General features: G+C 42.0%; 1 protein-coding gene and 1 long non-coding RNA gene across 9 annotated transcripts in view; one reads left to right on the top strand and one right to left on the bottom strand.

Annotated features, from left to right (window-relative positions):
• Positions 1-27406, bottom strand: part of CNST (consortin, connexin sorting protein) — a 112917-nt gene that overhangs the window by 70602 nt on the left and 14909 nt on the right. For 6 of the 7 annotated variants that reach the window (XM_074948945.1, XM_074948948.1, XM_074948947.1 and 3 more), the window contains one exon: positions 19062-19500. In XM_074948945.1, the coding sequence (XP_074805046.1) occupies positions 19062-19449 (388 nt within the window). In that variant the 5' untranslated portion in view covers positions 19450-19500. Of the gene's footprint in view, positions 1-19061; positions 19501-27406 lie in introns of those variants that run through there. The other variant, XM_074948951.1, reaches the window with a different exon arrangement.
• LOC141985135 (uncharacterized) lies at positions 2817-27406 on the top strand. Of its 2 annotated transcripts, XR_012638876.1 has the most exons (4): positions 2817-3271; positions 16774-16955; positions 24013-24162; positions 27219-27406. It is a non-coding gene; the product is annotated as an uncharacterized LOC141985135 (long non-coding RNA). The 2 variants fall into 2 exon arrangements; XR_012638875.1 differs by lacking the exon at positions 2817-3271 and having other exon boundaries at positions 16578-16955.

Below are 27406 nucleotides of genomic sequence, written 5' to 3'. Positions count from 1 at the left end.
TTGAACTGATATGCCAGAGCATAGTGATTACTATAACCACAATACTGAACACGGATACAGGTAGATGAATTATTGTAAAATCCTTAAATTTAAAGAATTCCTTTTATTTCACTGTCATTTTCAATGAGTTGTTCTTTACCAAAAAGGGACCACACGAGTGACATCAAGGAGTTCCATGTTTATGCCTCAGTGATTTTCAGATCAAATGTGCTTGAATTAAATGAAAAAAGATGCTTCTTTTTCTAGCTGACAACCCTGCATGCATTGTTATCAGCAATATAGGTTCTGCAAGCCAAATTCTAACCTCAGTGACACATGAGCAACCTGTAGTTGTCACTGAGTTTATAGAACCCTTAGTAAACAATTCTGTTGATATACAGGAAGCAACAGAATCCAGCTCACATGACTGTAACTGTGTTGGTTCTTCAGAGCTAGCAGAAATAGCAAGTTTTAAAAATATATTAAATAAAATAAGCAGCTATGACTCTGAATACTTATATTGCTACTTTTCAGAGTAGAACTGCATTTTTAAAATGTAGCAGACTTGCACACCTTGTGCACCAGAACCTGTGAAATCAACCATACTCTACAGCAGGGGTGGACAAGGTGCGAAGGAGCCAGAATTTACCAATGTACATTGCCAAAGAATCACAGTAATACATCGGCAGCCCCTCATCAGCTCCCCCCTCCCTCGCACTCCCAGGGCCTCCCACCCACCAGTAGCCCCACCGATCAGCGCCTTACTTCTCCCTGCCTGCACCTCCCAATCAGCTGTTTTGATTAGCTGTTTTGTGGCGTGCAGGAGGCTCTGGAGGGGAGGGGGAAGGAGTGAGGGCACGGCAGGCTCAGGGGAGGGGATGGGAAGGGGTGGAATGGGGGCAAGGCCTGTGGCAGAACCAGGGAGCACCCCCCCCCAGCACATTGGAAAGTTGGAGCCGGTGCCTATACAAGGAGTCGCATATTAACTTCTGAACAGCCGCATGTGGCTCCGGAGCCACAGGTTGGCCACGCCTGGTCTACAGGCTTACTCTTTTATATTTACACCACAGTGATGACACTTTGAACACTAACTATAATTACTAAGCATTATAAAACTTTAGGAGAAGTCACAGGAATTTGCCCCTCTGAAGAGAAAAAAGGTGAGGAGAAAAAAGATGAGAAACAAGATTTCTCAGGTCCTGCAGTATTCTGTACACAAGTTTGTCTTGAAGCTCTGCAGTTCTCTCTTTTTTTATTATTTAATTTCCCCTTACTTTCTGGGAACAATATGCATCCCTAGCTAGCATGTGCTTTACACCCTGGAATAAATGAACTGGGCCTTGGGACCTTTTAGAGATGTTGCTACTTTGGTGGAGCAGTGGCAGTCATGTTAGCTAGGCCCCTTTTCCAAGCGCTCACAAACAGTAAGTGTGACTTCACAGAGATGCTATGGGAGGTGCTCCTTCACTCCTCCTCTACCTCCCACCTTATTCCTCATACAACACAAGGCATCATTTTGCCTTCAGTTAATATAATCCTTTTAATATTTTCGCTCTCGTTCAAATTTACTATCGTTATCATTCAGTGAAAAAACCTCAAAACCTGCACCTTTTAGCTTGGTGCAAGATCCAGAGTACTAATCAAGTAAGAGCCACTTTTCACAAGAAAACTGTTTGAAATGGAAGTTTTAATTAAGATTATGTGTTCTACGTTATCTGCTGTAGACATATTGCAATTTCTATGGGATTCCATAGCCCAGTGTCTGAGATTTCAAACTAGTTTCCATCCTGACTCAATATTTCTCTTTTCCACGACCGTTTAAATATTATTTTAAAGCATTTTATTTAAATACTTAAGAATATGTTTTCTTCAGATTGTTTTAGGGTGATCAGATGTCCCGATTTTATAGGCATAGTCCCAATATTTGGGGCTTTGTCTTATATAGGTGCCAATTACCCCCCACCCCCTGTCCTGATTTTTCACCCTTGCTATCTGGTCACCCTAGATTGTTTCTGTAATATGGCTGGCTTATACTGGGCTCTCATGCTGTGAGGATCAAAAATTATTTCACTTTTTAATTATTTTGTTCTGTGCCTTGTTTGTTATGCTTACTTGGCACAGAGGCAGTATTACCTCTGCTGATTCAGGCTGCTGGATCTTTACCGCCCCACAACCTCCAATAGGATGCTTTCATGTATTCCATACATTGTTCAAATATTTATTTTACATCAGTCAAGTTTGTGAGTATGTAGATTTTATACAAAAGGATCTAAAATAGTTTACGTCATGGAATGAATTGCAAATACAACTGCTTGCCCACTGAAGTAGTAGCTAAATTTGCAGCTGGAAAAGGTGGTAGACAAAGTATTAAAGAGAAGCCATTTCCGCCTAAAATCAAATCAAACTGCTTTGCAGCAGCTGCACATCACATTTTAGTTTAACTACACAACCTACTCTAGCTTGGCTGGAAAATTAAGCTGTTTCTTCGCTCTCTGACAAAAAAAATAATTGCTTCTGAAGTACTTGAGGTAGTCAAAAAGTTCAGTCCCCAGCCATCAAATACCTTTGACCAAAGCATAAAGAGATACCACATTCAGAGTATGGTTTAACCTTAAGCATGATATGCAGTGCATTTCTCCATGGTCCCACTAGCTTCTCACAAGGCACTACTTGCATTACTGACATCAGTCCATTGCTTACCCTGACAGGCAGATTAGTTCTACTGCTGTGTTAAGCCTGTCCTCTCCTCTCACAGCAATTCAATTCTGCTGCTCTGCTCAACTCCTACTCATCCCCTTAGCCTGATGCAGTTCAGCTAACCTTATTTCACTTTTACCAAGTCCCTCCCAACCTCTTATTTGATTGGCAGCTCATTGCTGCCTCTCATGTAACTCAGCCCACACCAACCTCCCCTGTTGCCTTTATACAGACATCTACTTGCCCAGATAGCACTTCTACTTTTTCCAACTTTTGTGCAATAAGATTTTTCCAAACCTGGTCTGGATCCAAATGTAAATCACTGCTGTGCTTGAGTACACCTTTATTATCTGCCATTGGCCTGAAAAAGAAAAGTCAGAAAAACCCAGAAACTGGAAAAAACAAAGCCAGAAAAAGAGAGAAAAATACAGAAAGGTGAGGAAATGAACCATAGGATGATGGGAAGAAAAACAGAGAGAAGCTTAGGTGGACAATCCCAGGGAAAGAGGAAGACAAGCAGAAACAACCTTGATGATTCTAATATTAGTATTCCACATTTTTTTCACTGAGAATTTCATCTGATTCAACTTTAGAGGTAAGCTACCAAAATTTAACCTTTGTCTAAAATGGTAAGGTAAGCTCTGTTTATCCTTGGACTGCATGCTCCCTGGGACAAGGTCCCCCCCCACAAATCATTCTTTCTGGAATGTTGGAATGCTTGAAGTACATCACAGCATGAACAAATGATTAATAATAGTAAATAATAAACCTGTTGGTAACATATCCTAGATTACTGCTCAATGTGTTTACCCTGTCAACAGACTTAAAAGAAAGGAACATGGGGTAAATGAATTTACTTTAAAAAATTTATGAGAGAATTGCCTAAATATTCTCTCTCTAGATATGAGGACAGAAGGCTGTTTGGGAAGGAACAGCATCCGTCTCTGCAGCTGACAATGTCTCAAGTACCTGAACAGCTCACAGTATCTGCAAGAAGAAAAGGAGTACTTGTGGCACCTTAGAGACTAACAAATTTATTTGAGCATAAGCTTTCGTGAGCTACAGCTCACTTTATTGGATGCATTGAGCTGTAGCTCACAAAAGCTTACGCTCAAATAAATTTGTTAGTCTCTAAGGTTCCACAAGTACTCCTTTTCTTTTTGTGAATACAGATTAACACGGCTGCTACTCTGAAACCTGTCATTATGCAAGTATCTGCAAGGAGTTCTGTTACTACAAAATTCTTAAATATTTTTATAAACGTAGGGAAAATCCTAGACAAAGTAAACTTTGTTAATTAAGAATGAAGGCTGAAAGAATCTATCAATTATTTCAGCCAAAGGACCCTTAAATCAGTGGTTCTCAACCAGGGGTCTGGGGCCCACTAGGAGGGCTGTGAGCTGGTTCAGGGGGTCCGCCAAGCAGGGCCAGCATTCAACATGCTGGGGCCCAGGAAAGAAAGATGAAGCCCCACCGCATGGGGTTAAAGGCTGGGGCCCCAAGCCCCACCGCATGGGGCTGACACCGAAGCCTGAGCAACTTAGCTTTGCACATCCCCCTATGGCATGAGGCCCCAGGTAACTGCCCTGCTTGCTACCCCCTAATGCCAGCCCTGGCTTTTATATGCAGAAAAACAGTTGTTTTGGCACAGGTGGGCCATGGAGTTTTCATAGCATGGGGAAGGGGCGGGGGAGGGACTCAAAGAAAAAGGTTGAGAACCCCTGCCTTAAATGAACATTACCATTTTCTTAAACACAAAAATTTAAACATCATGGAATTTCCAGGTATAAAGGATCCATTTGGCAAGCACACACACACAAACCATGTAATCGAACAACCACCCGAAACACGAACTATTTTATCCCTCCATACACAAATTAAGTTAATCAGCGACCACAAAAAGTGTTAATACTTCCCTTTTACTTTTCATTAACTTGTGTGATAGAAGGATAAAGCTACCTCAGATTTTCTGGTTGTTCTCAGAATGGTTTCAGGGGACAGAATTAGTTGTCTGGGTGATCTTACTTGACCATCTGAACACTTTCAGTCATTCAGGGCTTGTATTTGTTTTAGGGTGGTCAAGCGATTAAAAAAATTAATCGCAATTAATGGTGCTGTTAATAATAGAATACCATTTATTTAAATATTTTAGGAATTTTTCTACATTTTCAAATATATTGATTTCAATTACAACACAGAATACAGTGTACAGTGCTCACTTTATATTTTTTATTACAAATATTTGCACTGTAAAAAACAAAAGAAATAGTATTTTTCAATTCACCTAATACAAGTACTGTAGTGCACTCTCTTTATCATGAAAGTTGAACTTATCAATGTATAATTATGTACAAAATTAACTGCATTCCAAAATAAAACAAACAATGTAAAACTTTAGAGCCTAAAAGTTCACTCAGTCCTACTTCAGCCAATTGCTCAGACAAACAAGTTTGGTTGCAATTTGCAGGAGATAATGCTGCCTGCTTCTTGTCTACAACGCCTGAAAGTAAGAACAGGCGTTCGCATGGCACTGTTGTAGCCGGCGTCACAAGATATTTGTGTGCCAGATGCGCTAAAGATTCATATGTCCCTTCATACTTCAACCACCATTCCAGAGGACATGAATCCATGCTGAAGATGGATTCTGCTCGAAAGCGATCGAAACCAGAGTAGACCAACGCATGTTCATTTTCATCATCTGAATCAGATGCCACCAGCAGAAGGTTCATTTTCTTTTTTGGTGGTTCGGGTTCTGTAGTTTCCGTATCTGAGTGTTGCTCTTTTAAGACTTCTGAAAGCATGCTCCACACCTTGTCCCTCAGATTTTGAATGGCATTTCAGATTGTTAAACCTTGGGTTGAGTGCTGTAGCTATTTTTAGAAATCGCACATTGGTACCTTCTTTGCGTTTTGTCAGATCTGCTGTGAAAGTGTTCTTAAAATGAACATGTGCTGGGTCATCATCCGAGACTGCTATAACATGAAATACATGGCAGAATGCAGGTAAAACAGAACAGGAGACATACAATTCTCTCACAAGGAGCTCAATCACAAAATTAATTAACGCATTATTTTTTTAACGAGCATCATCAGCAGGGAAGCATGGAATGGTGGCTGAAGCTTGAAGGGGCATATGAATGTTTAGCATATTTGGCATGCAGCAGTGAAAGTAATAATAGATTCTTACCGGTACGGGGGCCGGTGCCTCAGGTGGAAGGGGCAGGGGTGGGGTCAGCCTCCTCCCACCAGCCCCTCCGTGGTGCCTGGGCCCTGCCGCCGGGGGCTCCAGCAGCAATTTAAAAGGGCCCGGGACTCTGGCCACTGCTGCAGTAGCAGTGGCAGCAGCTGGGAACCCCAAGCCCTCTTAAATCACCACCCCCAGGCCGCTGATGGGGGAGGCAAAAGGGGAAGGGACGTTAAAGTGCTGCCACGGCAGCACTTTAATGTGGGCTGCGTACGGGCCAGTACTGCCTCCTCACAGGTACGCCGTACCAGCCTGTACCGGCTCACTTTTACCCCTGCTGGCATGTAAATACCTTGCAACATCAGCGACCAAAGTGCTATGCAAACACCTGTTCTCACTTTCATGTGACATTGTAAATAAGAAGCAGGCAGCATTATCTCCTGTAAATGTAAACAAATTTATTTGTCTCAGCAATTGGCTGAACAAGAAGTAGGACTAAGTGGACTAGTAGGCTCTGAAGTTTTACATTGTTTTGTTTTTGAGTGCAGTTATGTAACAAAAAAAAATCTACAATTGTAAGTTGAACTTTCATGACAAACATTGCACTACAGTGCTTGTATGAGATAAATTGAAAAATATTTCTTTTATCATTTTTACAGTGCAAATATTTATAATAAAAAATAATATCCACTCTGATTTCAATTACAACACAGAATCCAGTATATATGAAAATGCAGAAAAACATCGAAAATATTTAATAAATTTCAATTGGTATTCTATTGTTTAACAGTGCGATTATAACTGCGATTAATCGTGATTAATTTTGAGTTAATCGTGTGAGTTAACTGCGATCAATCAACAGCGCTATTTCAAATATAACCTAGAGTTTCCATGTACAGATACACTTCTCATGTGAAATCTCTGGAACCCTGCACTGAGCAAACTTTGAAGAGAACTAAAGAAATCATATTTTCTTTGCAGTTATCACCCAATATCCAATCTTCCAAATCTTGACGGTCAAACAGCCAGTTTCCTAAGCATTCATTTATATGCTTTTCTGAGAAATTCCCAAGTTTTTATAACATGCCATAGTACTGAAACAGAAGCAATCAGACCATGCTGTAACATTCCCCTTGTAATTCTTCCTATGTCTCTCTAATGATACACTACTTGAAATGTCAATATGGATTTTCACAGGACCTTTTGTTTTCATAGTCTTTGGGTGAAAACCTTTCCCCATTGAAGTCAATGTCAAAGCTCACACTGACATCAATAGGGTCAGGATTTTACCCTGTGAACGTGGTAAGTCATGAAGTAGAGGAAATAAATCCAGACAACAGCAATTCCAAAAAGAAGAATAGAAGATAGCAGATAGCAAGGAGAAGATAGCAGATAATAAATTTAGACATGGGTTTGTAAAGTGGCATAGCCTGGACAGCAAGTACAGTAAGACCCTATACCCTAGAAGGGGAAACCATTCAGTGACCTGGCCAGAGGGCCAAGTCATGAAGAGGAAGCTGCAGCTCCTGGGGGAGACTACAAATGAAGGCATTGGGCCCGGAAGAGAGCTAATTCCCAGAACAGCTGCAGTGAGTAGAAACCCCATGACACAGTCCCATAAGATGTCCTCATAAGCAAACTAGGGAAATATGGTCTAGATTAAATTACTATAAGGTGGATGCACAACTGGTTGAAAGATCGTACTTGGGGCCCTACCAAATTCACGCCGTGAAAAACGCGTCACGGACCATGAAATCTGGTCTTTTGTGTACTTTTATCCTAAACTATACAGATTTCAGAGGAGACCAGCGTTTCTCAAATTGGGGGCCCTGACCCAAAAGGGAGTTGCGGGGGGGAGTCTCAAGGAGGATTAACGGTATTGCCACCCTTACTTCTGCAGTACCTTCAGAGCTGGGTGGCTGGAGAGTGGCGGATGCGGGCCAAGGGCCCAGCTCTGAAGGCAGCAGCACACAAGTAAGGGTGCAATACCATACCATGCCATCCTTACTTCTGCACTGCTGTTACCAGTGGTGCTGCCTTCCGAGCTGGGCTCCCAGCCAGCAGCTGCTGGTCTCCAGCTGCTCAGCTCTGAAGGCAGCAAAACCACCATGAACAGCGCCGAAGTAAGGGCAGCAAACCTGCTAACCCCTACAATAACCTTGTGACCCACCCCCTTTTGGGTCAGGACCCCTAGAGTTACAACACCATGAATTTTCAGATTTAAATATCTGAAATAATGAAATTTATGATTTTTAAAATCCTATGACTGTGAAATTCACCAAAATGCACTGTGGGTAGGGCCCTAATCATACCCAAAGAGTAATTATCAATGGTTCACTGTCAAACTGGATGGGGGTATATAGTGGTTCTCCACAGGGGTCAGAGACTTGTACCGATCACTTGGTCTATTAAAATCTGCCGCACTGCTAGGTTTCCATGTCCTTTCAGAATGTGACACTACTGAAACTTTGGCTGGAAAGACCAAACTATCTGACTGGAACTCATTTGGTTCAGTCTCCGAAGACTTTTTCCTCACTCTGTAGGTGCTCAGAATGGCTGAGACAGTCACTGATGAGGTCATAAATTCACTGGAGGCATTCACACTCTGAGTTTACCATTTGAAGACCAACATTATAACACTTGCAGAGCTACACTGGTGGATGTTTTCCAAGTAGAAAATGGAGACAAACTGCCACCAACAAGGGGTGCATTTATACCTGCTATTATCCAGCAACGGAATGGCTCCTGGAAGAATGAGCATATCCAAAACTACCCTCCCCTATTGGGCACAAAGGGTCTTGGAGGATAAACAGAGCACACTACTTACGTCTGAAGTAACATGCACTCCTGAATCCATCCTTCATCTAATCAAATGCTTATATGCCAAGACCAGATGCTCACCACCCTGCAAATGTTTGGCCAGCAGTCTGTCTTGCATGGGGATGTGCGAGTGCAGTGTGGATGAGGATCAGTGTGACATGCCTAGCAGCAGTGCCCTAGACAGAGATGACACTGCTGATGACTTAGATAAATAAATGTTTTCACTCAGAGATGTCAAGGCTAACTTCCCTAGGATTACCAAAGCAATGCATCCCTGTGTCAAAGTATCATTTAAAAAACATTAATTTGTAAACATGTTCTCAAATATATATCTATATAACTGTTCTAGGTTATCATATTTGGTACCATTGTATTCATGGGAGAAAGGGCTTTTGAATGATACTCAACTTGACCCATTTCCGACGACATATTATCAAAATTTCCAGCAACCAGAGGACCCGGAGCTGGGAGCCAGGAGATAACCAGTTCTCACTGCCACAGTGCAGTGGGTGATACCATTGAAATTATGATTCTGTAGATTTTTACAAATCAAATGACAGATCCCTTACCTTTCCATCACTAATTTGCTCATGGAATAAGATTTTACTGCATTATGCTCCCATGTTAAATATCATTCTGTGGTGTATTAACAGGAGCGTCATATGCAAGTTACGGGAGAGAATTGTCCTACTACTCAGCACAGGTGAGGCCTCAGCTGGAGTACTGTGTCCAGTTCTGGGCACCACACTTAAGGAAAGATATAAATAAACTGGAGAGTGTCCAGAGTAGAGCTACAAAGATGATAAATGGTTTAGAAAACCTGACCTATGAGGAAAGGTTTAAAAAACTGGGCATGTTTAGTCTTGAGAAAAGACGACTGAGGAGGGGGACTTGTTAACAGTCTTCAACTATGTTAAGGGCTGTTATAAAAGAGGATGGTGATCAATTGTTCTCCATGTCTCCTGGAGGTAGGACAAGAACTAATGGGCTTAATCTGCAGCAAGGGAAATTTAGGTTAAAAGGAAAAACTTTTAAACGTGAGGCTAGTTAAAGCACTGAAATAAGGCTTCCAAGGGAGGTTATGGAATCCCTATCATCTGAGGTTTTTAAGAACAGGTTAGACAAATATCTGGCAGAGGTAGTCTAGATTTACTTGGTCCTTCCTCAGTGCAAGAAGTTGGACTTGATGACTTTTCTAGGTCCCTTCCAGCCTTACATTTCTATGATTCTATGGTTTCTTCTTGACAAATCCATGATGGCTATTACTTATCACTCTATTATCCTTTAGGTGTATACAAATTGATTGTTTTATAATTTGTTTTAGTATCTTTCCAGGTATCACAGTTAGGCTCACTGGTCTATAATTCCCTGGGTCTTTTTTGCTCTCCTTTTAAATATAGATACTACATTTGCTCTTCTTCAGTTCTCTGTGATTTCACCTGTCCTCCATGAGGTATCGAAGATAATCACTAATGTTTCTGAGATTGCTTCAGCTAGTTCCTTAAGTATTCTTAGGATACATTGGGTCAGGCCCCTGCTGACTAAAATACATCTAACTTTATAAATATTATTTAACCTGTTCTTTCCCTATTCTTATTTGTGTTTCTTTCCCCTTGTTGTTAAGATTAATTGTGTTAAGCCAGAGGTGGGCAAACTTTTTGGCCTGAGGGCCACATCTGGGTATGGAAATTGTATGGCGAGTCATGAATGCTTACAAAATTGGGGGTTGGGGTACAGACTCCAACTGGGGGTGTGGGATCTGGGGTGGGGCAAGAAATGAGGAGTTCAGGGTATGGGAGGGGGCTCCGGGCTGTGGCAGGGGGTTGAGGTGCGAGGGGGGGGGGGAGGGGGTTAGGGCTCCGGCTGGGGGTGTGGGCTCTGGGGTGGAGCTGGGGGGGAGGGGTTTGGGGTGCAGGAGGGTGCTCTGGGCTGGGATTGAGGGGTTCAGAGGGCGGGAGGGGAATCAGGGCTGGAGCAGGGGGTTGAGAAGTGTGTGGTGGTGGGGGAGGGTCAGGGGTGCAGGCTCTGGGTGGTGCTTACCTCAAGCAGCTCCTGGAAGCAGCAACATTCCCACCTCCGGCAGGCACCAGCTAATGGGAGCTGCAGCGGGTGGCACTTGGGGCGTGGGCAGTGTGCATGTGGAGCCCCCTGGGCAGGCTGCCCCTACACATAGGAGCCGGAATGGAGACATGCCGTTGCTTCCGGGAGCCGCGCAGAAAGCCCCCTGGCTGGAACGCCGGAGCAAGGCAAGCCCCCAAACCTACTCCATGGTGGGAGCTCGAGGACCGGATTAAGAGGGCCAGAAGAGGCCTGCGAGCCATAATTTGCCCACTCCTGTGTTAAGCACTAGGTCACAATTAATTTTTTAGTGAAGACTGAGGCAAAAGAGGCATTAAACATCTCAGCTATTTTATTAGGCATTAAACATCTCCATTATTAGCTCTCCTTCCCTGATAAGTAGCGACCTACACTTTCCTTCATCTGAGTCTTGCTCCTAACGTATTTATAAAACCTCTTCTTATTGTCTTTTATATCCATGGCTAGCTGTAACTCATGTTATGCCTTAGACTTTCTGATTTTATCTCTATATGCTTGTGCTATTCTTTGGTACTCATTCTTAGCAATTTTTCCATGTTTCCATTTTTTGTAGGATTTCTGTTGTATTTTCAGGTCATAAAAATGTTCCTGATGTGGAAAACTATACAGAATAAGAAAAGACCAAGAGTAAATGCAGATACTTTGAACAGACCCATTTAACAAAAAGAAAAGGAGTACTTGTGGCACCTTAGAGACTAACAAATTTATTAGAGCATAAGCTTTCATGAGCTACAGCTCACTTCATCTGATGCATGCAGTGGAAAATACAGTGGGGAGATTTTATGTACACAGAGAACATGAAAAAATGGGTGTTACCATACACACTGTAACAAGAGTGATCAGGTAAGGTGAGCTATCAGCAGGAGAGCGGGAGGGACGGGGGGGGGGGCGGACCTTTTGTCGTAAATAGTTTTACTTTGTGTAATGACCCATCCACTCCCAGTCTTTATTCAAGCCTAAGTTAACTGTATCCAGTTTGCAAATTAATTCCAATTCAGCAGTCTCTCGTTGGAGTCTGTTTTTGAAGTTTTTTTGTTGAAGAATTGCCACTTTTACGTCTGTAATCGAGTGACCAGAGCGATTGAAGCGTTCTCCAACTGGTTTTTGAATGTTATAATTCTTGACGTCTGATTTGTGTCCATTTATTCTTTTACATAGAGACTGTCCAGTTTGGCCAATGTACATGGCAGAGGGGCATTGCTGGCACAGGATGGCATATATCACATTGGTAGATGTGCAGGTGAATGGGCCTCTGATAGTATGGCTGATGTGATTAGGCCCTATGATAATGTCCCCTGAATAGATACGTGGACACAATTGGCAATAGGCTTTGTTGCAAGGATAGGTTCCTGAGTTAGCATTTTTCTCGCGTGGTGTGTGGTTGCTGGTATTTGCTTCAGGTTGGGGGGGATGTCTGTAAGCAAGAACTGGCCTGTCTCCCAAGATCTGTGAGAGTGATGGGTTGTCCTTCAGGATAGGTTGTAGATCCTTGATGATGTGCTGAAGAGGTTTTAGTTGGGGGCTGAAGGTGATGGCTAGCGGCGTTCTGTTATTTTCTTTGTTGGGCCTGTCCGGTAGTAGGTAACTTCTGGCTCTGTCAATCTGTTTCTTCACTTCAGCATTTTTATGGCTGACTTAGAACGCTTCCTCAGCTCTCGTCCCCTAATGCCCCTCTCTACTTGCGCTACATTGATGACATCTTCATCATCTGGACCCATGGAAAAGAAGCCCTTGAGGAATTCCACCATGATTTCAACAATTTCCATCCCACCATTAACCTCAGCCTGGACCAGTCCACACAGGAGATCCACTTCCTGGACACTATGGTGCTAATAAGCGATGGTCACATAACCACCACCCTATACCAGAAACCTACTGACCGCTCTGCTTACCTACATGCCTCCAGCTTTCATCCAGACCACACCACACGATCCATTGTCTACAGCCGAGCTCTACAATACAACTGCATTTGCTCCAACCCCTCAGACAGAGACAAACACCTACAAGATCTCTATCAAGCGTTCTTACAACTACAGTACCCACCTGCTGAAGGGAAGAAACAGACTGACAGAGCAAAAGGCTTATCACTACAAAAGGTTCCCCTCCACTCTGCTGCTGGTAATAGCTCACCTTACCTGATCACTCTTGTTACAGTGTGTATGGTAACACTCATTGTTTCATGTTCTCTGTTCATATAAAATCTCCCCACTGTATTTTCCACTGCATGCATCTGATGAAGTGAGCTGTAGCTCACGAAAGCTTATGCTTATGTTAGTCTCTAAGGTGCCACAAGTACTCCTTTTCTTTTTGTGGATACAGACTAACATGCCTGCTACTCTGAAACCATTTACCAGAGTGAACTATGGACTAACTGTTCCAAATATTTTATGGTACTACAAGACAATGAGTTTAAAGCAGTAGTGGATTGGGTGTGCTCTAACCCAACCAAACACTGGGTCTCTACTAAACTAGACTCCCAAGGATTAATAAATAAAAAAAAAAAAACCCCACCCTCTGGAAATTTATACACATCCTTTAGCAAAAGCTACTTCATGGGTTTGGTATAGAACTGGAGATAAAGTAGGTTATTTTTCCTTGCCAGTAACACACATTGCAAATAACCCGGATCATATTCCAAGTCACAAACCAGATAGCTTTAAAGATTGAGAGCGCCATGGAATACAAATGGTTGACCAACTATTCTGTAAAGAAACTTTTCGAACCTATTTAGAGATCAAAACTAACTTTTACTGGCCCACTCTCCGATAGTACTTAAACTTTCAAGTTGGGCATGTTTCTCAACTGTCTAGAAAAGCTGTTTTAGAAAGAAAGCTAATGCACAGAAGTGATGGTGTCTGGAAACAAAAAATTATAACTCATTTACATCAATCTTTGCAGACAACTTTTGTAATGAAAAAAAAAAAAGTCCATAGATGAAACACTGGGAAAAGAATCTAGATAGACAAATTACTACACAGGAATGGGGTTTGATCTGGAAAAGGGGACCAGCAACCAGAGTCTGTAGCACAATAAAAGAAAATGTCTTTCAGTTACTGTTTCAATGGTACCTTACACCAATTAGATTTAAAACAGATCGAGATTGAATGGGATAAATGGTGGAAAAACTGTGGTGAAACAGCAGATTTTATGCATATATGTTGGATGTGTTCTGTCATTAGAGTGTACTGGGATGCAATTTGTAACTAAATATCACAAATTATTGGACATTTATTACCAAATGATCCTTTGGTAATCCTCTTGGGGCTTTCTTGGGGAAACAGTCACACAGAAGGAAAAGAAGAATTAATCTCACATCTGCTAGTAGTTGCTAGGCTACTGATAGCCTCCTACTGGAAAGAAAAATAATCCAACTCTAGAGGAATGGTTCAAAAAAATATGGGAGGTGGTTGTTATGGAAAAGTTAACACCACAATGATGTACCCAGCAAAACAGTCAAGAGCACAAATAGATGTTGAGATATCGGGTTACCTTTTACTCAATACTCAGAAAAGTACATTCACACCTGCAAAAAAAAAATCCAAGCAAAACCATCTAATGTTCTAATGTTTTTTTCAATATTAACATTGGATAGCCGTGCCTGATCTGTTAAATGTATACAATCAGAGACTTTCCTCAATTTAATAGAATCACTATAAACAACATGTCAGCATAATGTAAAGATGCTCACTCTGCATCTTGGTAACTCCCTGGGAGTGGATGTGTCATTACACAAAGTAAAACTATTTCCCCATGTTTATTTCCTCCCCCGCCCCCCCCCGCCCATTCCTCACACGTTCTTGTCAACTGCTGGAAATGGCCAACCTTGATTATCACTACAAAAGGTTCCCCCCCCTCCCCCACCTCCGTAATAGCTCACCTTACCTGATCACTCTTGTTACAGTGTGTACGGTAACACCCATTGTTTCATGTTCTCTGCGTATATAAAATCTCCCCACTGTATTTTCCACTACATGCACCCGATGAAGTGAACTGTAGCTCACGAAAGCTTATGCTGAAATAATTTTGTTAGTCTCTAAGGTGCCACAAAGTACTTCTTTTCTTTTTGCGGATACAGACTAACAGGCTGCTACTCTGAAAGAGAGGGTCTAATGATTATATTACTGTATAATGTTTCTCTAAACAAAAGCTCACTGTTGTAATGATTGTTGTATTGTCTCTGATATTTAGATAGCCAAGATTTGTAAACTTGTTAAAATTTCCTAAATAAACAAATAGTTAAACGGCTCTTTACAGCCACATTGGCCTCATACTAGTTTCTTCACATCAGGATAGTCTGCTGTTGTATCCTAAATATTGGTTTTCAACAACTGCCAACTCTCCTGAATTCCTTTTCCCCTCTTAGGTTTTCTTCTCATGGCATCTACTAGTTCTCTCAGTTTGTTAAACTCAGCTTTTTTAAGTCCACTGTCTACATTCTGCTGCTCTTACTCCTTCCTTTTCTTAGATCATGAAATCTCTCATTTCACAATCACTTTCACCAAAGCTGCTGTCCATCTTCAGATTTGTAACCAACTCCTCCTTGTTGGCCAGAATCAAGTCTTAAATGGCTGCCTCCCCATTTACTTCCCCCACCTTCTGAAACAAGAAGTTGTTCCCAACACATTCCAAGAACTTACTGTGTTTTCCCATGTTACTTTTCCAACAGATATCTGGGTATTTGAAATCCCGCATTACCACCACGTCTTGTGTTTTGGATACTTCTGTTATTTGTTCTAGAAATGTCTCATCACCTCCTCTTCCTGATTTGGTGGTCTACAATAGACCCCGACCATGACATCACCCTTGTTTTTTCCCCCTTCTGTCTTCATCCAGAGACTTTCAACTGGGCTGCATCCCACCTCCTCCTGGACCTCAGAACAAGTGTATATATTGTTGATGTATAATGTAATAACTGCTCCTTTTTTCCCTGCCAGTCCTTCCTGAACAAGCTATCCCCCTCTATGCCAATATTCCAGCCATGAGATTTATCGCACCAAATCTCTGTGATGCCAATTAAGTCATAATTTGGCTTGTGAATTTAGAATTCCAGTTCTTCCATCTACACCTCATATTCCTTACATTTGTGTACTAACATCTAAAATGTTGAGCAGATGCCCCCAATGTTTTCCCTCTTGTTGCTCCTATTCACCCTACTCTAATCTTCCATTTCATCCCCAACTTTCAGCCCCCTGTGAAGGTCAACTTTTTTTTTTTTTTAAAAACAATACTTACCTGTGGGCTTTTGACACCTGTCCCCTTTGAACCTCGTTTAAAGCCCACTGCACTAGATTGGTGAGTTGGTGTCCCAAAATGCTCTTCCCCTTCATCAGATGGACCCCATCTCTTCCCAGAAGTCCTCCTTCAGGGAACAGCATCCCATGATCAAGAAAGCCACAGGACTCTTGTTGGCATCATCTGTGTAGCCATGCATTCATCTCCACGATGCATCTGTCCCTGCCTGGGCCCTTTCCCTCAGCTGGCAGGGTGCAAAAGACCACCACCTGTGACCCTGTCTCCTTCACCCTCACTCCCAGAGACCTATAGTCTCTACTGATCTGCTTAGGGTCATACATGGCAGAATCATTAATGCCCACATCTCTGTAAAGAAATATGGATGAAATCAAAATGTTAACACTAGAGTCCATCTGTCAAAACACACTTTATACCAGGGATCGGTAACCTTTGGCACGCGGCCCATCAGAGAAAGCCCCCGGCAGGCCGGGCCATTTTTTTTTTTTTTACCTGCCGCGTCCACAGGTTCGGCCGACCGCAGCTCGCCGTTCCAGGCCAATGGGGGCTGCGGGAAGGAGAGGCCAGTGCATCCCTCGGCCCGTGCCAAAGGTTGCCGATCCCTGCTCTACACTCAAGTTACCTTAATTCTAAAATCATCAGCTTCTGGTTTGTTTACACTTGTATGGATTTAAAATCTTATCTCTGACACAAGTCTTTTGAATGCATGCATGTTTTTAAATTATATTCTTTTCTGCTTGCATTTAGTGCTCATTTGTCTTCAGATGTATTATTGAACCAAAATATCTCAAATCCAAGCTTTGGTATGTCTCTCCCAAGAGAAAAGAAAGGGAGATGCCCCATTGCCAATAAGAAACGCTTGGAGAAGCCTCCTGAAGATGAACTGGCACAAACACTATGGAGGCGGACTTTTTCTCCAAGAAACAACTGTAAGTAGTGAGAGGCTATTGTTGGAGTGTTTCTTTGGATAGGGAGGGAGGATAGGAGTGAGAGAGGAACACAGACTTTCATATGGGGCAGTTTCCATAAGTTCAGATAAATATCCAAACTTCTAGATATTTATCCAAACCATAAATCTCCTTAGGCCTTGAATTAGGATACCAATATGAAAACAACCCAAAATTCAACAAAATGCACACCCAATCTCACAGGCAGACCACAGCTTCCCTTCTCCTCCACCGTATCTGGTTTATTTGAAAAATCATTCAAGGAAAATGTTACAAAACACTGGAAACAATTCTCGGGCACAGCGAATCAAGTGTTATAAAACCACCCACCAGAATGTGTTTGTAAAACCTTGGTTTGAACACATGTATTTCTAGGGAAAAACAAAATGATTATTTAGTGGGTAGCTTTGGTAGGGCAAGATGAAAAAAGTGACTTTGAAAATGCCTGCTACTGTACACGGCTAGTCAGTTTAGCTGTTAATTCTCAGCCGAGCGCCCAAAAATTTCAACAACAAAGAGAAAAAAAAATTGTAGAAAAAAACCAGCCTGGGCATTGCTGAATCCTACCTAATGACCTTTAAACAATCCTCCAAGATACCAATGAGGTTAAAACAAAATGCACTGTATTCATCAGTATATTTTGCAACACTACAAAAAGTATAAAACCTGACATGGTAAAATCAATAACAACACAAACATTTTCACAAAGGGAAGGAACATTTAAAAAAAGCAGAATATGTAACAGAAAATTATTTTAAAATTTATCCTTAGCCACTTAGTTTAAAGATCTAAAGTTAGATTTGGAAGAGTGAATTATACAGTCTAAAAACTTGGCAGCAGCTTTACACATATTTTATGGACAGTGTGTTACTCAAGATGTACATAGTAGAAGTATTTATTAAGCTTGGGAAACCTAAGTAAATTCTGGCAATAGCAGTCCAAGATCAAGATATTTTGTGATAGAAGCCAAGTTTTCAAACGTTGATGCCTTAATAGGACACCAAAATCTTGCTTTTGAATACTCAGTCAAGAAACATGTTCTCTGTATTTGGACTTCAGGCAGAAATTCACTTTGTAATTTATCCATTCATTTATTTCACCAGTGTGTACTGTTTACTGTCTCTCACTGGTTTAGATTTTGAGGTCTAAAGGTAGGGATAGTCTGTATTTTGTATCTGGTTTACTATTGTCAGCATGTCAATAAACACACCTCTACCCCGATATAATGCGGTCTTTGGGAACCAAAAAAATCTTACTGTATTATAGGTGAGACTACATTATATTGGGGTAGGGAGAGGAACCACTCCCCGCCCCAGCTCACCTCCGCTCTGCCTCCGCCTCCTCCCCTGAGCACGCCACCGCCGCTCTGCTTCTCCCCCCATCCCTTCCAGGCTTGCTGCACCAATCAGCTGTTTGGCGCGGAAAGCCAGGAAGGAAGGAAGGAAGGAAGTGGGGTGGGGGGGATGGGGGAAGCAGAACAGGGCGGCACGTTCAGGGGAGGAGGCGGAGGCAGAGCGGAGTTGAGTTGGGGCGGGGAGCGGTTCCTCTGCGCCCTCCCCACCCCGGTTACTTGCTGCGGCCCTCCCCGTGCCCCCCCCGCCCCAGCTCACCTCCACTCCGCCTCCTCCTGTGAGCGTGCCGCTCCCACTCCCTTCTCTCACCTCCCTCTCTCCCTCCAAGCTTGCCGCGAATCAGCTGCTGGGCGCGGCAAGCCTGGGAGGGTGGGAGGGAGGGGGGAGAAGCAGAGCAGCGGTGCACTTGTGGAGGAGGCAGAGGTGAGCTGGGGCGGGGGGCCACAGCAAGTAAGGGGGGGGCAAACAGAGGAACCACTTGCGGTAACACGAATTCGGATATAATGAGGTAAAGTAGCCCCGCTCCCCGGAGCGCTGCTTTACCACATTATATCCTAATTCACATTATATCGGACAGCATTATATTGGGGTAGAGGTGTAATACCATTTTACTGAAAGTTGTTGCAACTAAAAACAAGTGTATACATTAGTTGTAAATGTGACTGACTCATGGAATAGAACTAGAGCTTCATTATTCAAAACAAAACAAACAAGAATATATAATTTTTGAAAGTACCTGTAGGTTTTCTAAAGGAGTCTTTTTTGCAAGTTGGTCTTCTTTTTCCATCTGTCCATTTTTCTAGAACAGGGTTTTCCTCTCGATGAATGTCCATACGGAAACTTTCAGAGTTCTTCTCAGTCTCATCTTCTTTGCAGCTTGGTGTACAGTCTCCACTGTCCAGATTTTCATTGTTATTGATATTGTCCTGCTCAACCTTTTCATGCATTCCCATTGCACTGTCACTGCTGGTCAGGACCTCGCTCCTGTCACCATCAAGTTGATTTTCATTTTCATCAGATGAAGAAGCCAAACGAGTTCCCACATTTCCCACACTGTCACCAGCATGAAGTCTGTCCTTTGAGTCTATCAGTAAATCATTTGTAGGAAATTCTCCGTCATCCATTAGAGCGTCTCTTGTTGAACAGCTTAAACGCTGTCAAAACAGTTCTTAGGTCTAAAATATAAAATCAGGAAATATTAACAAATATGGAAGAGAGGGTCTTTATGTCTAATTTCAGGCAATATGGAATTAAGCTTGCCAAGGCAAGTATTCCTCAAAAATGTTAAGAGGCCCTTAAATACAGCAGCACTACTGCCACATCACAACACATATAAAAAGATCTCTCTACATGGTTAAAACCATATTTTATGTACATTGTCAATACTGATCTAGAAGACAGGAGGCTACATTGTGGGCCTTTTTACTGGAATCAATTATATATTTGTATGTACATATGTACGTATGTGTTCTCCACAGTAGTATTCACTATATTATCAGTAACCAGGAAATAAACTCCTTATCTACATTTTTAAACAAATAAAATGAAACCATTTTTGTTGCATAAAGAGATGTGGTTCGGCTGAGGTAAAAAAAGGCCAGTGAGGAATAAAGAGGTGGGAGACAAACAAGAGAACTCCTCTTTCTGCCAGACAGAATATCACTTCAGATGTGCAAAAGAGCACTGTTACAACAGTTAAATATACAAGAAAATTGTTTACTGAATTAAATTATCACATTGTTTTCATGAAAACATTAAACATATTTTAAGCACACAAAGCAGCAGATAGAGCTTTAAGAAACAAACCCCTCCCATATACCTGAGGTCAATTTTGCCCTTTTGTGCATACATAGTTCCAGTGAATGCTGAAATTAAACTGATATGTACAAAAGGCAAAAGTAGACCCCAACAAGAGAAAGTTGTACCGTTCTTACTGAGGTAATTCTACATTTGTATTGACTGCTTACTTCTTTGGCTTTTACAAGCATTGCAGTGCTGATGACCTAAGTTATCAAGCCATCATAATGATCCATCACTCCAATACACACACTTGATAAAAATAATCTGAAGTGTTTAAATAATAAACCTAAAAATGCACTGCATACTTGTATTAAAGCAAAAGTTTAGAAAAACTTCCAAACATTTTAAGGACACACACACAAAAAAAGATGACATTCTACAGAACAAGCCATAAGCAGAATACTTTATCCAGATTTACATAATGCCCCTTAAGAAATCAACATTTCAGATGAAATACACATTTAATAAAGTGTGCCTGTGATTTTGTTTTGCCTTACTTTTAAGTACTTTTCAGTTGAACAAAAGATTGAGTGGCGCCTAAGGAACCCTAGATTTAATATGAACGTTGGTAGGGTCAAATTCACTAGCCTGACACAAGGAATTGTAAATACTGCCATCGTGTGCCACCAAGACCTCATGCACACCAGTGAGTACTGAACCTCAGGGAAAGGAGGTAGTTTTCTCACTGTCACCTGCCCTTTAGGCACTCTCAATTGTGGGGGGGGGAAGAGGGGCGAGGGAAAAAAGCGGATCACCACAGGCAGTAGAGGCTACCAACGGGATTATGTTGAAGCACCATATACACCAGGCTACCAGTTCTTAATTTGTAATGAAAGAGGTGTTGGGGCTCAAGCAATTTTTTTTTAAAATCGTAACTGATGCAGCAAGCCCAGAGATGCCAGCACTATGAACTGCCAAATCTAGAGGTGCAGGAGCTCAGCCCTGGCAAGCTCTGACATAAATTTAGCATTGAGGCTACCCTAATTACACCTTCTAGGCCAGTGGTTCTCAAACTTTTTTTTTCCACGGACCACTTGAAAATTGCTGAGGGTCTTGGCGGACCACTTAATAATCTTTCCATATGCTGTTTGTACCATTAACTAACTATTGTAAAGCACTTTGGATAAAAGCACCGTACAAAAAAAACCCTTAATAATTAACTTTTTTTGTTCTACAAATAAAAGCACATAACTCATATTTTCATATCAGTAGTTTTACCTTTCTAATGCGATGGATGTACTCCCTCCACCCTGTGCCGCGGCAGACCCTGAGCTAGGGCTGGGAAGGAGGGGGCGTCTCTCCCTGCCACAGCAGCCCCAGGCTGTGGCTGAGAAGGAGGGCCATCTCTCCCTGGCAGCCACAACCCTGGAGCTGGGGAAAGTCCCCTCTTTCTCTGGCCGCCGCAGCCCTGCACGTCCCAGATTCCCCCCATCCCTTCTTCCCACCCCACTGCCCCATCCCACCTATTCCCCACAAGGCCACCACCTCACCTTACATGTGCCTCTTCTCCAGGGTCCAGGCATATAATTAGTGGAGCCATGCCTGCGGGGCTCCACTAATTCAGTGGGTGGCCCTTCATTCTCTCGTGTGCAGCCACCCAGGTGTGCACCTTAGAGGGAACTATCCATGGACCACCTGAATGGAGTTTGCGGACCACCAGTGATCCATGGACCACAGTTTGAGAACCTCTGTTCTAGGCAGTACTGCTCACTTTTGGTTCAAGCATTTTCCATTCTGTCCAGCACGTCAAAATAACTGTCTATAGCCATCTGGTTTTCTTTTGGAGACAAGGCCTCCAGAAATCTCATGACAGGGAACATCCTTAAATACATTGTTGTTAAAAAAAACTACTGGATGCATCTAGCTCTATTAAACTTTATTTACAAAGCCAAAACCATACAGAATAGGAAATTTGAAATAAAAATAAAAATAGTCAACCATATTGCACATAAATAAATGAACGTTAGGAGATTTGTTCATGCTGTTAGAAAGATTTGTTACAGAGCAAAATAAACGTAAGATTAAGAAAACTTGAAAGAACCCATTCTTGGAAGCGGCTTGATTCTCAAAAAAGCTAATAATTTGGAGACTGTATTTGTGACTACCAGAGAATGAGACTTTTCAATAGTTTATTCTCTACCGTCATAATTTTCTAAAGAAAAAAAACCCCGCATTTTCCCTATTTTTCTTTTAAAAAAAGCTTGCTTGCACTTCTGACTAGCCATCTTGATTAACTTATTTTAAACACCTTGCCCTTCTTTTGCAACGCAAGTTTTGTTGAACAACTATCATGCAGTGTGCTAGGGTCACTTCTTGTAGCCTAGGTCTCCTTAGAGAGTGGTTATTTCCCCGCACTTCTTAGGTATTCCTGGGCCACTTCATTAATTGCTTTCCTAAAAGTTTTTCAATAGCTTTCAAGGCTTGGGCAGCACAGACTTACCCATATAAAAACCTCCCACAGCATTTACAGGGATTGTGAAGCTGGGCACATGCCAGAAATGTTATGGTGGCCAGTTGCCAAGGAAACTCATAAGATACACATTCTAGAAGTTTTATTGAGAAGGTGCACATAGGGCTGGGGACACACCATCAGTTTGGTCAGTGCAAGTTATTCCTTTGCTTTGAAAAGAAGAATTTTGCTTTTCTTAGTCTTGGTCAAAAATTGGTCATCTTTGAAAAGTGTTGTGTATCTGTCAATGCTGGAAGGTTAATGAGTTGTCAGTCAGGCCCACTTGGGTGGAAAGCAGATCTATGTACTTTTTTTTGCCATCTAAACTTATAAAAATGTCATTTTTTGCATTTCAAAAGTAAAGGAAAGATCTGAGGGTGAAGGAGGCAGCTCAGAGAGTATCACTGTCAAGAAAATGATTCTGTACATCTAGTGGGAAGCACCTTGTTCAAATACATTTAGACCTTAAAGAGAAATAATGCTGAAATGAGGAGTTAAAAGGCGAGAACAAGTAATAAATCAGACCAGAAAGAATAGGAAAAGTTACTAAAAAACACTAGAGTATAATTGTGACTGGGTGTACCTGGCCCTTCCAGGCGCCCTGCTAGAAGCCCTAAGGTCCTACTACATCCCTCCCCAAGAAAGGAGCAGTGAAGGTGGGTCCCCCAGGCCTGCCTAGAAAGGCTGCACAAATGCAGTCAATCAGAGCCCAGCAGTCTCAGATAAAAGGAGCTGCAGGTCTGAGCAGGTCAGTTCCTAGCTGGGGCCAGAGGGGCAAAGAAGGGTGCTTTGCTCTGGACAAAAGGAGCTCAGTGTGCTGCATTTGCTAAACCTGGGAGCGAAAGGACCTGAGAGCTCTAGCCCGAAGGTAATGGACAGAGGTGAAAAGGCCAGGTGGGAAGAGGCCCAGCAACAACCAAGTAAAGGAAGCAGCATGTGGCCACTATTTATAGGATCTCTCGGTTGGGACCCAGAGGAGTGGGCAGGCCCGGGTTTCCCCACCAGTCAGTGCTGGAGTGGCCTAAGCCCCAGAAAGGAGACACAGCTAGTTTAAAAGCCCAAAAAAGGGCCCCCAAAACAGGCCTGAAGGCCCTGGTGAGAGTAAACTGGCAGTTCTGGTGGGACTCTTCACTAAGTACCAGGGTGACCAGATGTCCTGATTTTATAGGGACAGTCCCGATTTTTGGGTCTTTTTCTTATATAGGCTCCTATTATCCCCCTACCCCCGTCCCAATTTTTCACATTTGCTGTCCGGTCACCCTACTAAGTACTAAGATGGGGATATGTTTCCTTTAGAAGCCCAAGCAGAGGGCTAGATTTAAAGGAGCCCAAGAGGGACTGAAGAGAAAAGACACTTTCAGGAAGGAGGGGCTGAGCCCAGCTTGAGCCAGGGATTGGAAGACTTTTGTTTGTATTTGTTTTGAATTTGAATACCCAGAAAGGATTAATATTGACTGTGTGACTTGACCGGAGGGCTCAGCCATTGAAGACCCGCCTAATGAGGTCGACAACCTACAGGGGGTGCCAGGAGAAAAAAAAAAAATTGTAGCAGCACCACACGCAGACGACAAGAGGCATTCACAGAGAGGTGAGTGTCCTCTGTTACAATAATCTTTAGGGATACAAAACTAAAGCTACTAAAGCTATGTTGATTTATAAATGATAATCATGTCTCTATTCAAAATAATAAAAGATTTCTCTTCAAACTCAACCTCTGTCTTGAGACTTGGATTTACAGGTCTGTAAATTGTTTATGATTATGCATTTTATGTTTGCAGTTTTCTTGGGCAGGTGGTAATTTGATTAAATGAACGTACAGTATTTTATTATTTATGTAACACCTGGACATAGAATTACCCACTCAATGCTAATTACAATCTCAGCCATCGTCCAGGTCTATTTAGAAATATCAAGTACACAGTTCAAATTAGAGATTATCTCAATTAGTTCTATCCTTCCTATTAACTGAAAAACTGTTTTTAAAAAAACTAACCAAAGAAAGCCAGTGCACACTGTAATCATTAAGAACAAAGAAAAGTCACAAAATTATTCCATGAATGTTTTAATACTTTGCTTCTTCCATTTCAAAGGGCTTTACAAATATTAAATAATTCTCACAACAGCATATAAAGTAGGTAAGTACTAATACCCCCTTTTCACACATGAGGACACTAAAAGTGACTTGTCCAGCATCAAAAAGGAATCACTGTAAAAGCTATGATTAAAATTTAGGAGGTACCTGGGCTCCATTCCTTTGTTTATACCACTAGACTACACCTTTCTTTCAAAAAACATTCCACGTGGAAGGAGCAAATTTTCAGGAAGAAAAATTAAATCACCTTCTATTATTTTAATGTCTAGCTACAACAGGAAAACTATACTTTCTTTATAAAGAGGTACCGATGAATGTCTGCATCCAACATGGACCAACTACTCTGTTGCTTCATGATTTTAAATTTGTTACTTGTCACAGTAAAACTGGTCTTTAAAAGTATATGCCTTCCCACAGGCCTTCACACTGCTCACAGAATGAGTGAACAAAAATCCAGGAAAGAATTCCTGCAGCAACAATTTCTTTTAGGGCAGTGTTGGGATCTTAATTTTCAAATAGAAACTTACAGATTTTTTTTTTTTTTTTAAGCTACCAACCCAGCTACGGCTCCAATCCTGCTATTCTCTGCACCCATGTGGAGCTCCACTGACTTTAATAAGGCTTGGTGCAGGTGCAGCAGTACACCTAGGTTCTCTGAACTGCAGGAATGGAGTCTAGATCTGTCTAAAACATTTAATTATCCAGTTTGAATTCATGTTGCAGAAATATTTCCCCAATAAACAAAAATGAAATTAATTCACTGGTGCAATGAAAAACAGTAATTAATTGTTACCAGAGAATAAGTATTTCACAGTTTGTCACTGAAAACAATAGCAGCATATAAACAATAAATAGACAAAATATTGTAGACCTTCTTCCTGCACAAAGTTTGCTGGCTTTATTGAACTGAGAAAAAGCCAGCACTGAACAGAACTGTGCTGACATCAAGTGGAGCTGAAAACAAAAGTGCTTTGATTCAAGTTGTCACACAGACTGATGCCTTTGTTAAAAATCAAAACCAGACATGGTAATTACAGTTCCAGTCCAATCCAAGGAGTAATGACAAAAGGACAAAATTAGAAAGGAGGAAATTAGATATATTTTCAAGTTAAAAAAACAAAGACGCAAACAATGGTTATGCATTTCTAAACCACTCTTCACTGGGGTATCTTGGCACTATATTTAAAATTGATTCATTTCAATTCACAAAGGACCACACTCTTCACTGTCCCTTGTTTTAGGATACTTTACTTCAACTGATTTTTTAAAATTGCTTGTTTTTGCGTCGTATTACTGTGCTTTTCTTTTTTTAATTCTTACTGAATAATTATTATAGTAGCTCCTCGCTTAACGTGGTAGTTGTTCCTGAAAAATGCTACTTTAAGTGAAACGATGTTAAGTGAATCCAATTACCCCAAAAGAATTAATGTAAATGGGAGGTGGGGGGTTAGGTTCCAGGGAAATTTTTTTCACCAGAAAAGAGACTTATACATACATACATACAGAATAAGTTTTAAACAAATAATTTAATACTGTATATAGCAATGATAAGTGTGAAGCTTGGTTGAGGTGGTGAAGTCAGGGTGGAAGAGGGTGGCATATTTCCTAGGGAATGCCTTACTGCTAAATGAGGAACTGGCACTCGGCAGAGCCCTCAAGGGTTAACATATTGTTGTTAATGTAGCCTCACACTCTACAAGGCAGCACGAATGGAGGGAGGGGAGACAGCATTGCCCCTTTAAGTATGCTGACCCCACTCTAAGTACCCTGCCTTTTTAAGCTGATCAGCAAGTTGAGACAGCAGCTGCTGCCAGCAAGCTCCCTCCATCCTGAGCCCTGTAATGTCCGTCCCCCCTGTTCTGTGGAGATGGGGTAAAGGAGCAGGGGGAGGGGGACACCCTGACATTAGCACCCTTCTTTCCCCCCGACCAGCCCCGCACAGCAAGCAGGAGGCTCCCAGGAGCAGCTCTGAGACAAAGGGCAGGAACAGCACATGGCAGTGGGGGGAATGACACCTCAACTGCCCAGCAATTGATAGCCTGCTGAGCAGCTGCCGCACAGTGAACTTAGGGGAGCGGGGAGCTGATGGGGGGCTGCCGGCACACCCTGGTTCCAAGCCCTCACCAGCTAGTTCCAATGCGCTGCTCTTTCTGCAAGCAGTGGACAAAGCAGGCAGCTGCCAAACAACATTATATGGGAGTACTGTGCAACTTTAAACGAGCACGTTCTCTAATTGATCAGCAACAAAACAACATTAACTGGAATGACGTTAAGTGAGGAGTTACTGTACCTATAAGATGGTTCTTGCATACAACTCTTTAAATAGGAAAGGCTCAGGGAATATTCCTGATCTTTACATGGCACTTCTATAGCCAAATATCTGCCACCAAGAACATCCTCCATTAGGCCTAGAGAGTTTCACGCAATGTGGTTAAGCATTACTATTCCCATATTACAGAGGGTGAAACTTAGACAAGGTTAAGTGACTTGCCAAAGGACAAAACCGATCTCCGGAAGGTCAGGTAACAGAACCCATGTTTTTTTATTCCTAGTCTGATGCCCTATCCACTGGACCATGCTGCATCCTGAAGCTTGTGTGGGGCCTTCTGTGCAACAGATAGTGTACTGCAGTAATATAACCTGAAGCATAGATCATTTTGATAGTCTCTTCAGAGAAGAATGATGGCATTTTTTAAGCTACCTGAAGATAGAAAAGGGCATTTTTGGTCCCTATCACTAT

Source organism: Natator depressus, chromosome 3, assembly GCF_965152275.1.
Source record: "Natator depressus isolate rNatDep1 chromosome 3, rNatDep2.hap1, whole genome shotgun sequence".
NCBI lineage: Eukaryota > Metazoa > Chordata > Testudines > Cheloniidae > Natator > Natator depressus.
The sequence above is the reverse complement of the archived record's forward strand: the minus strand, read 5'-3'. Positions and strand labels throughout refer to the sequence as shown.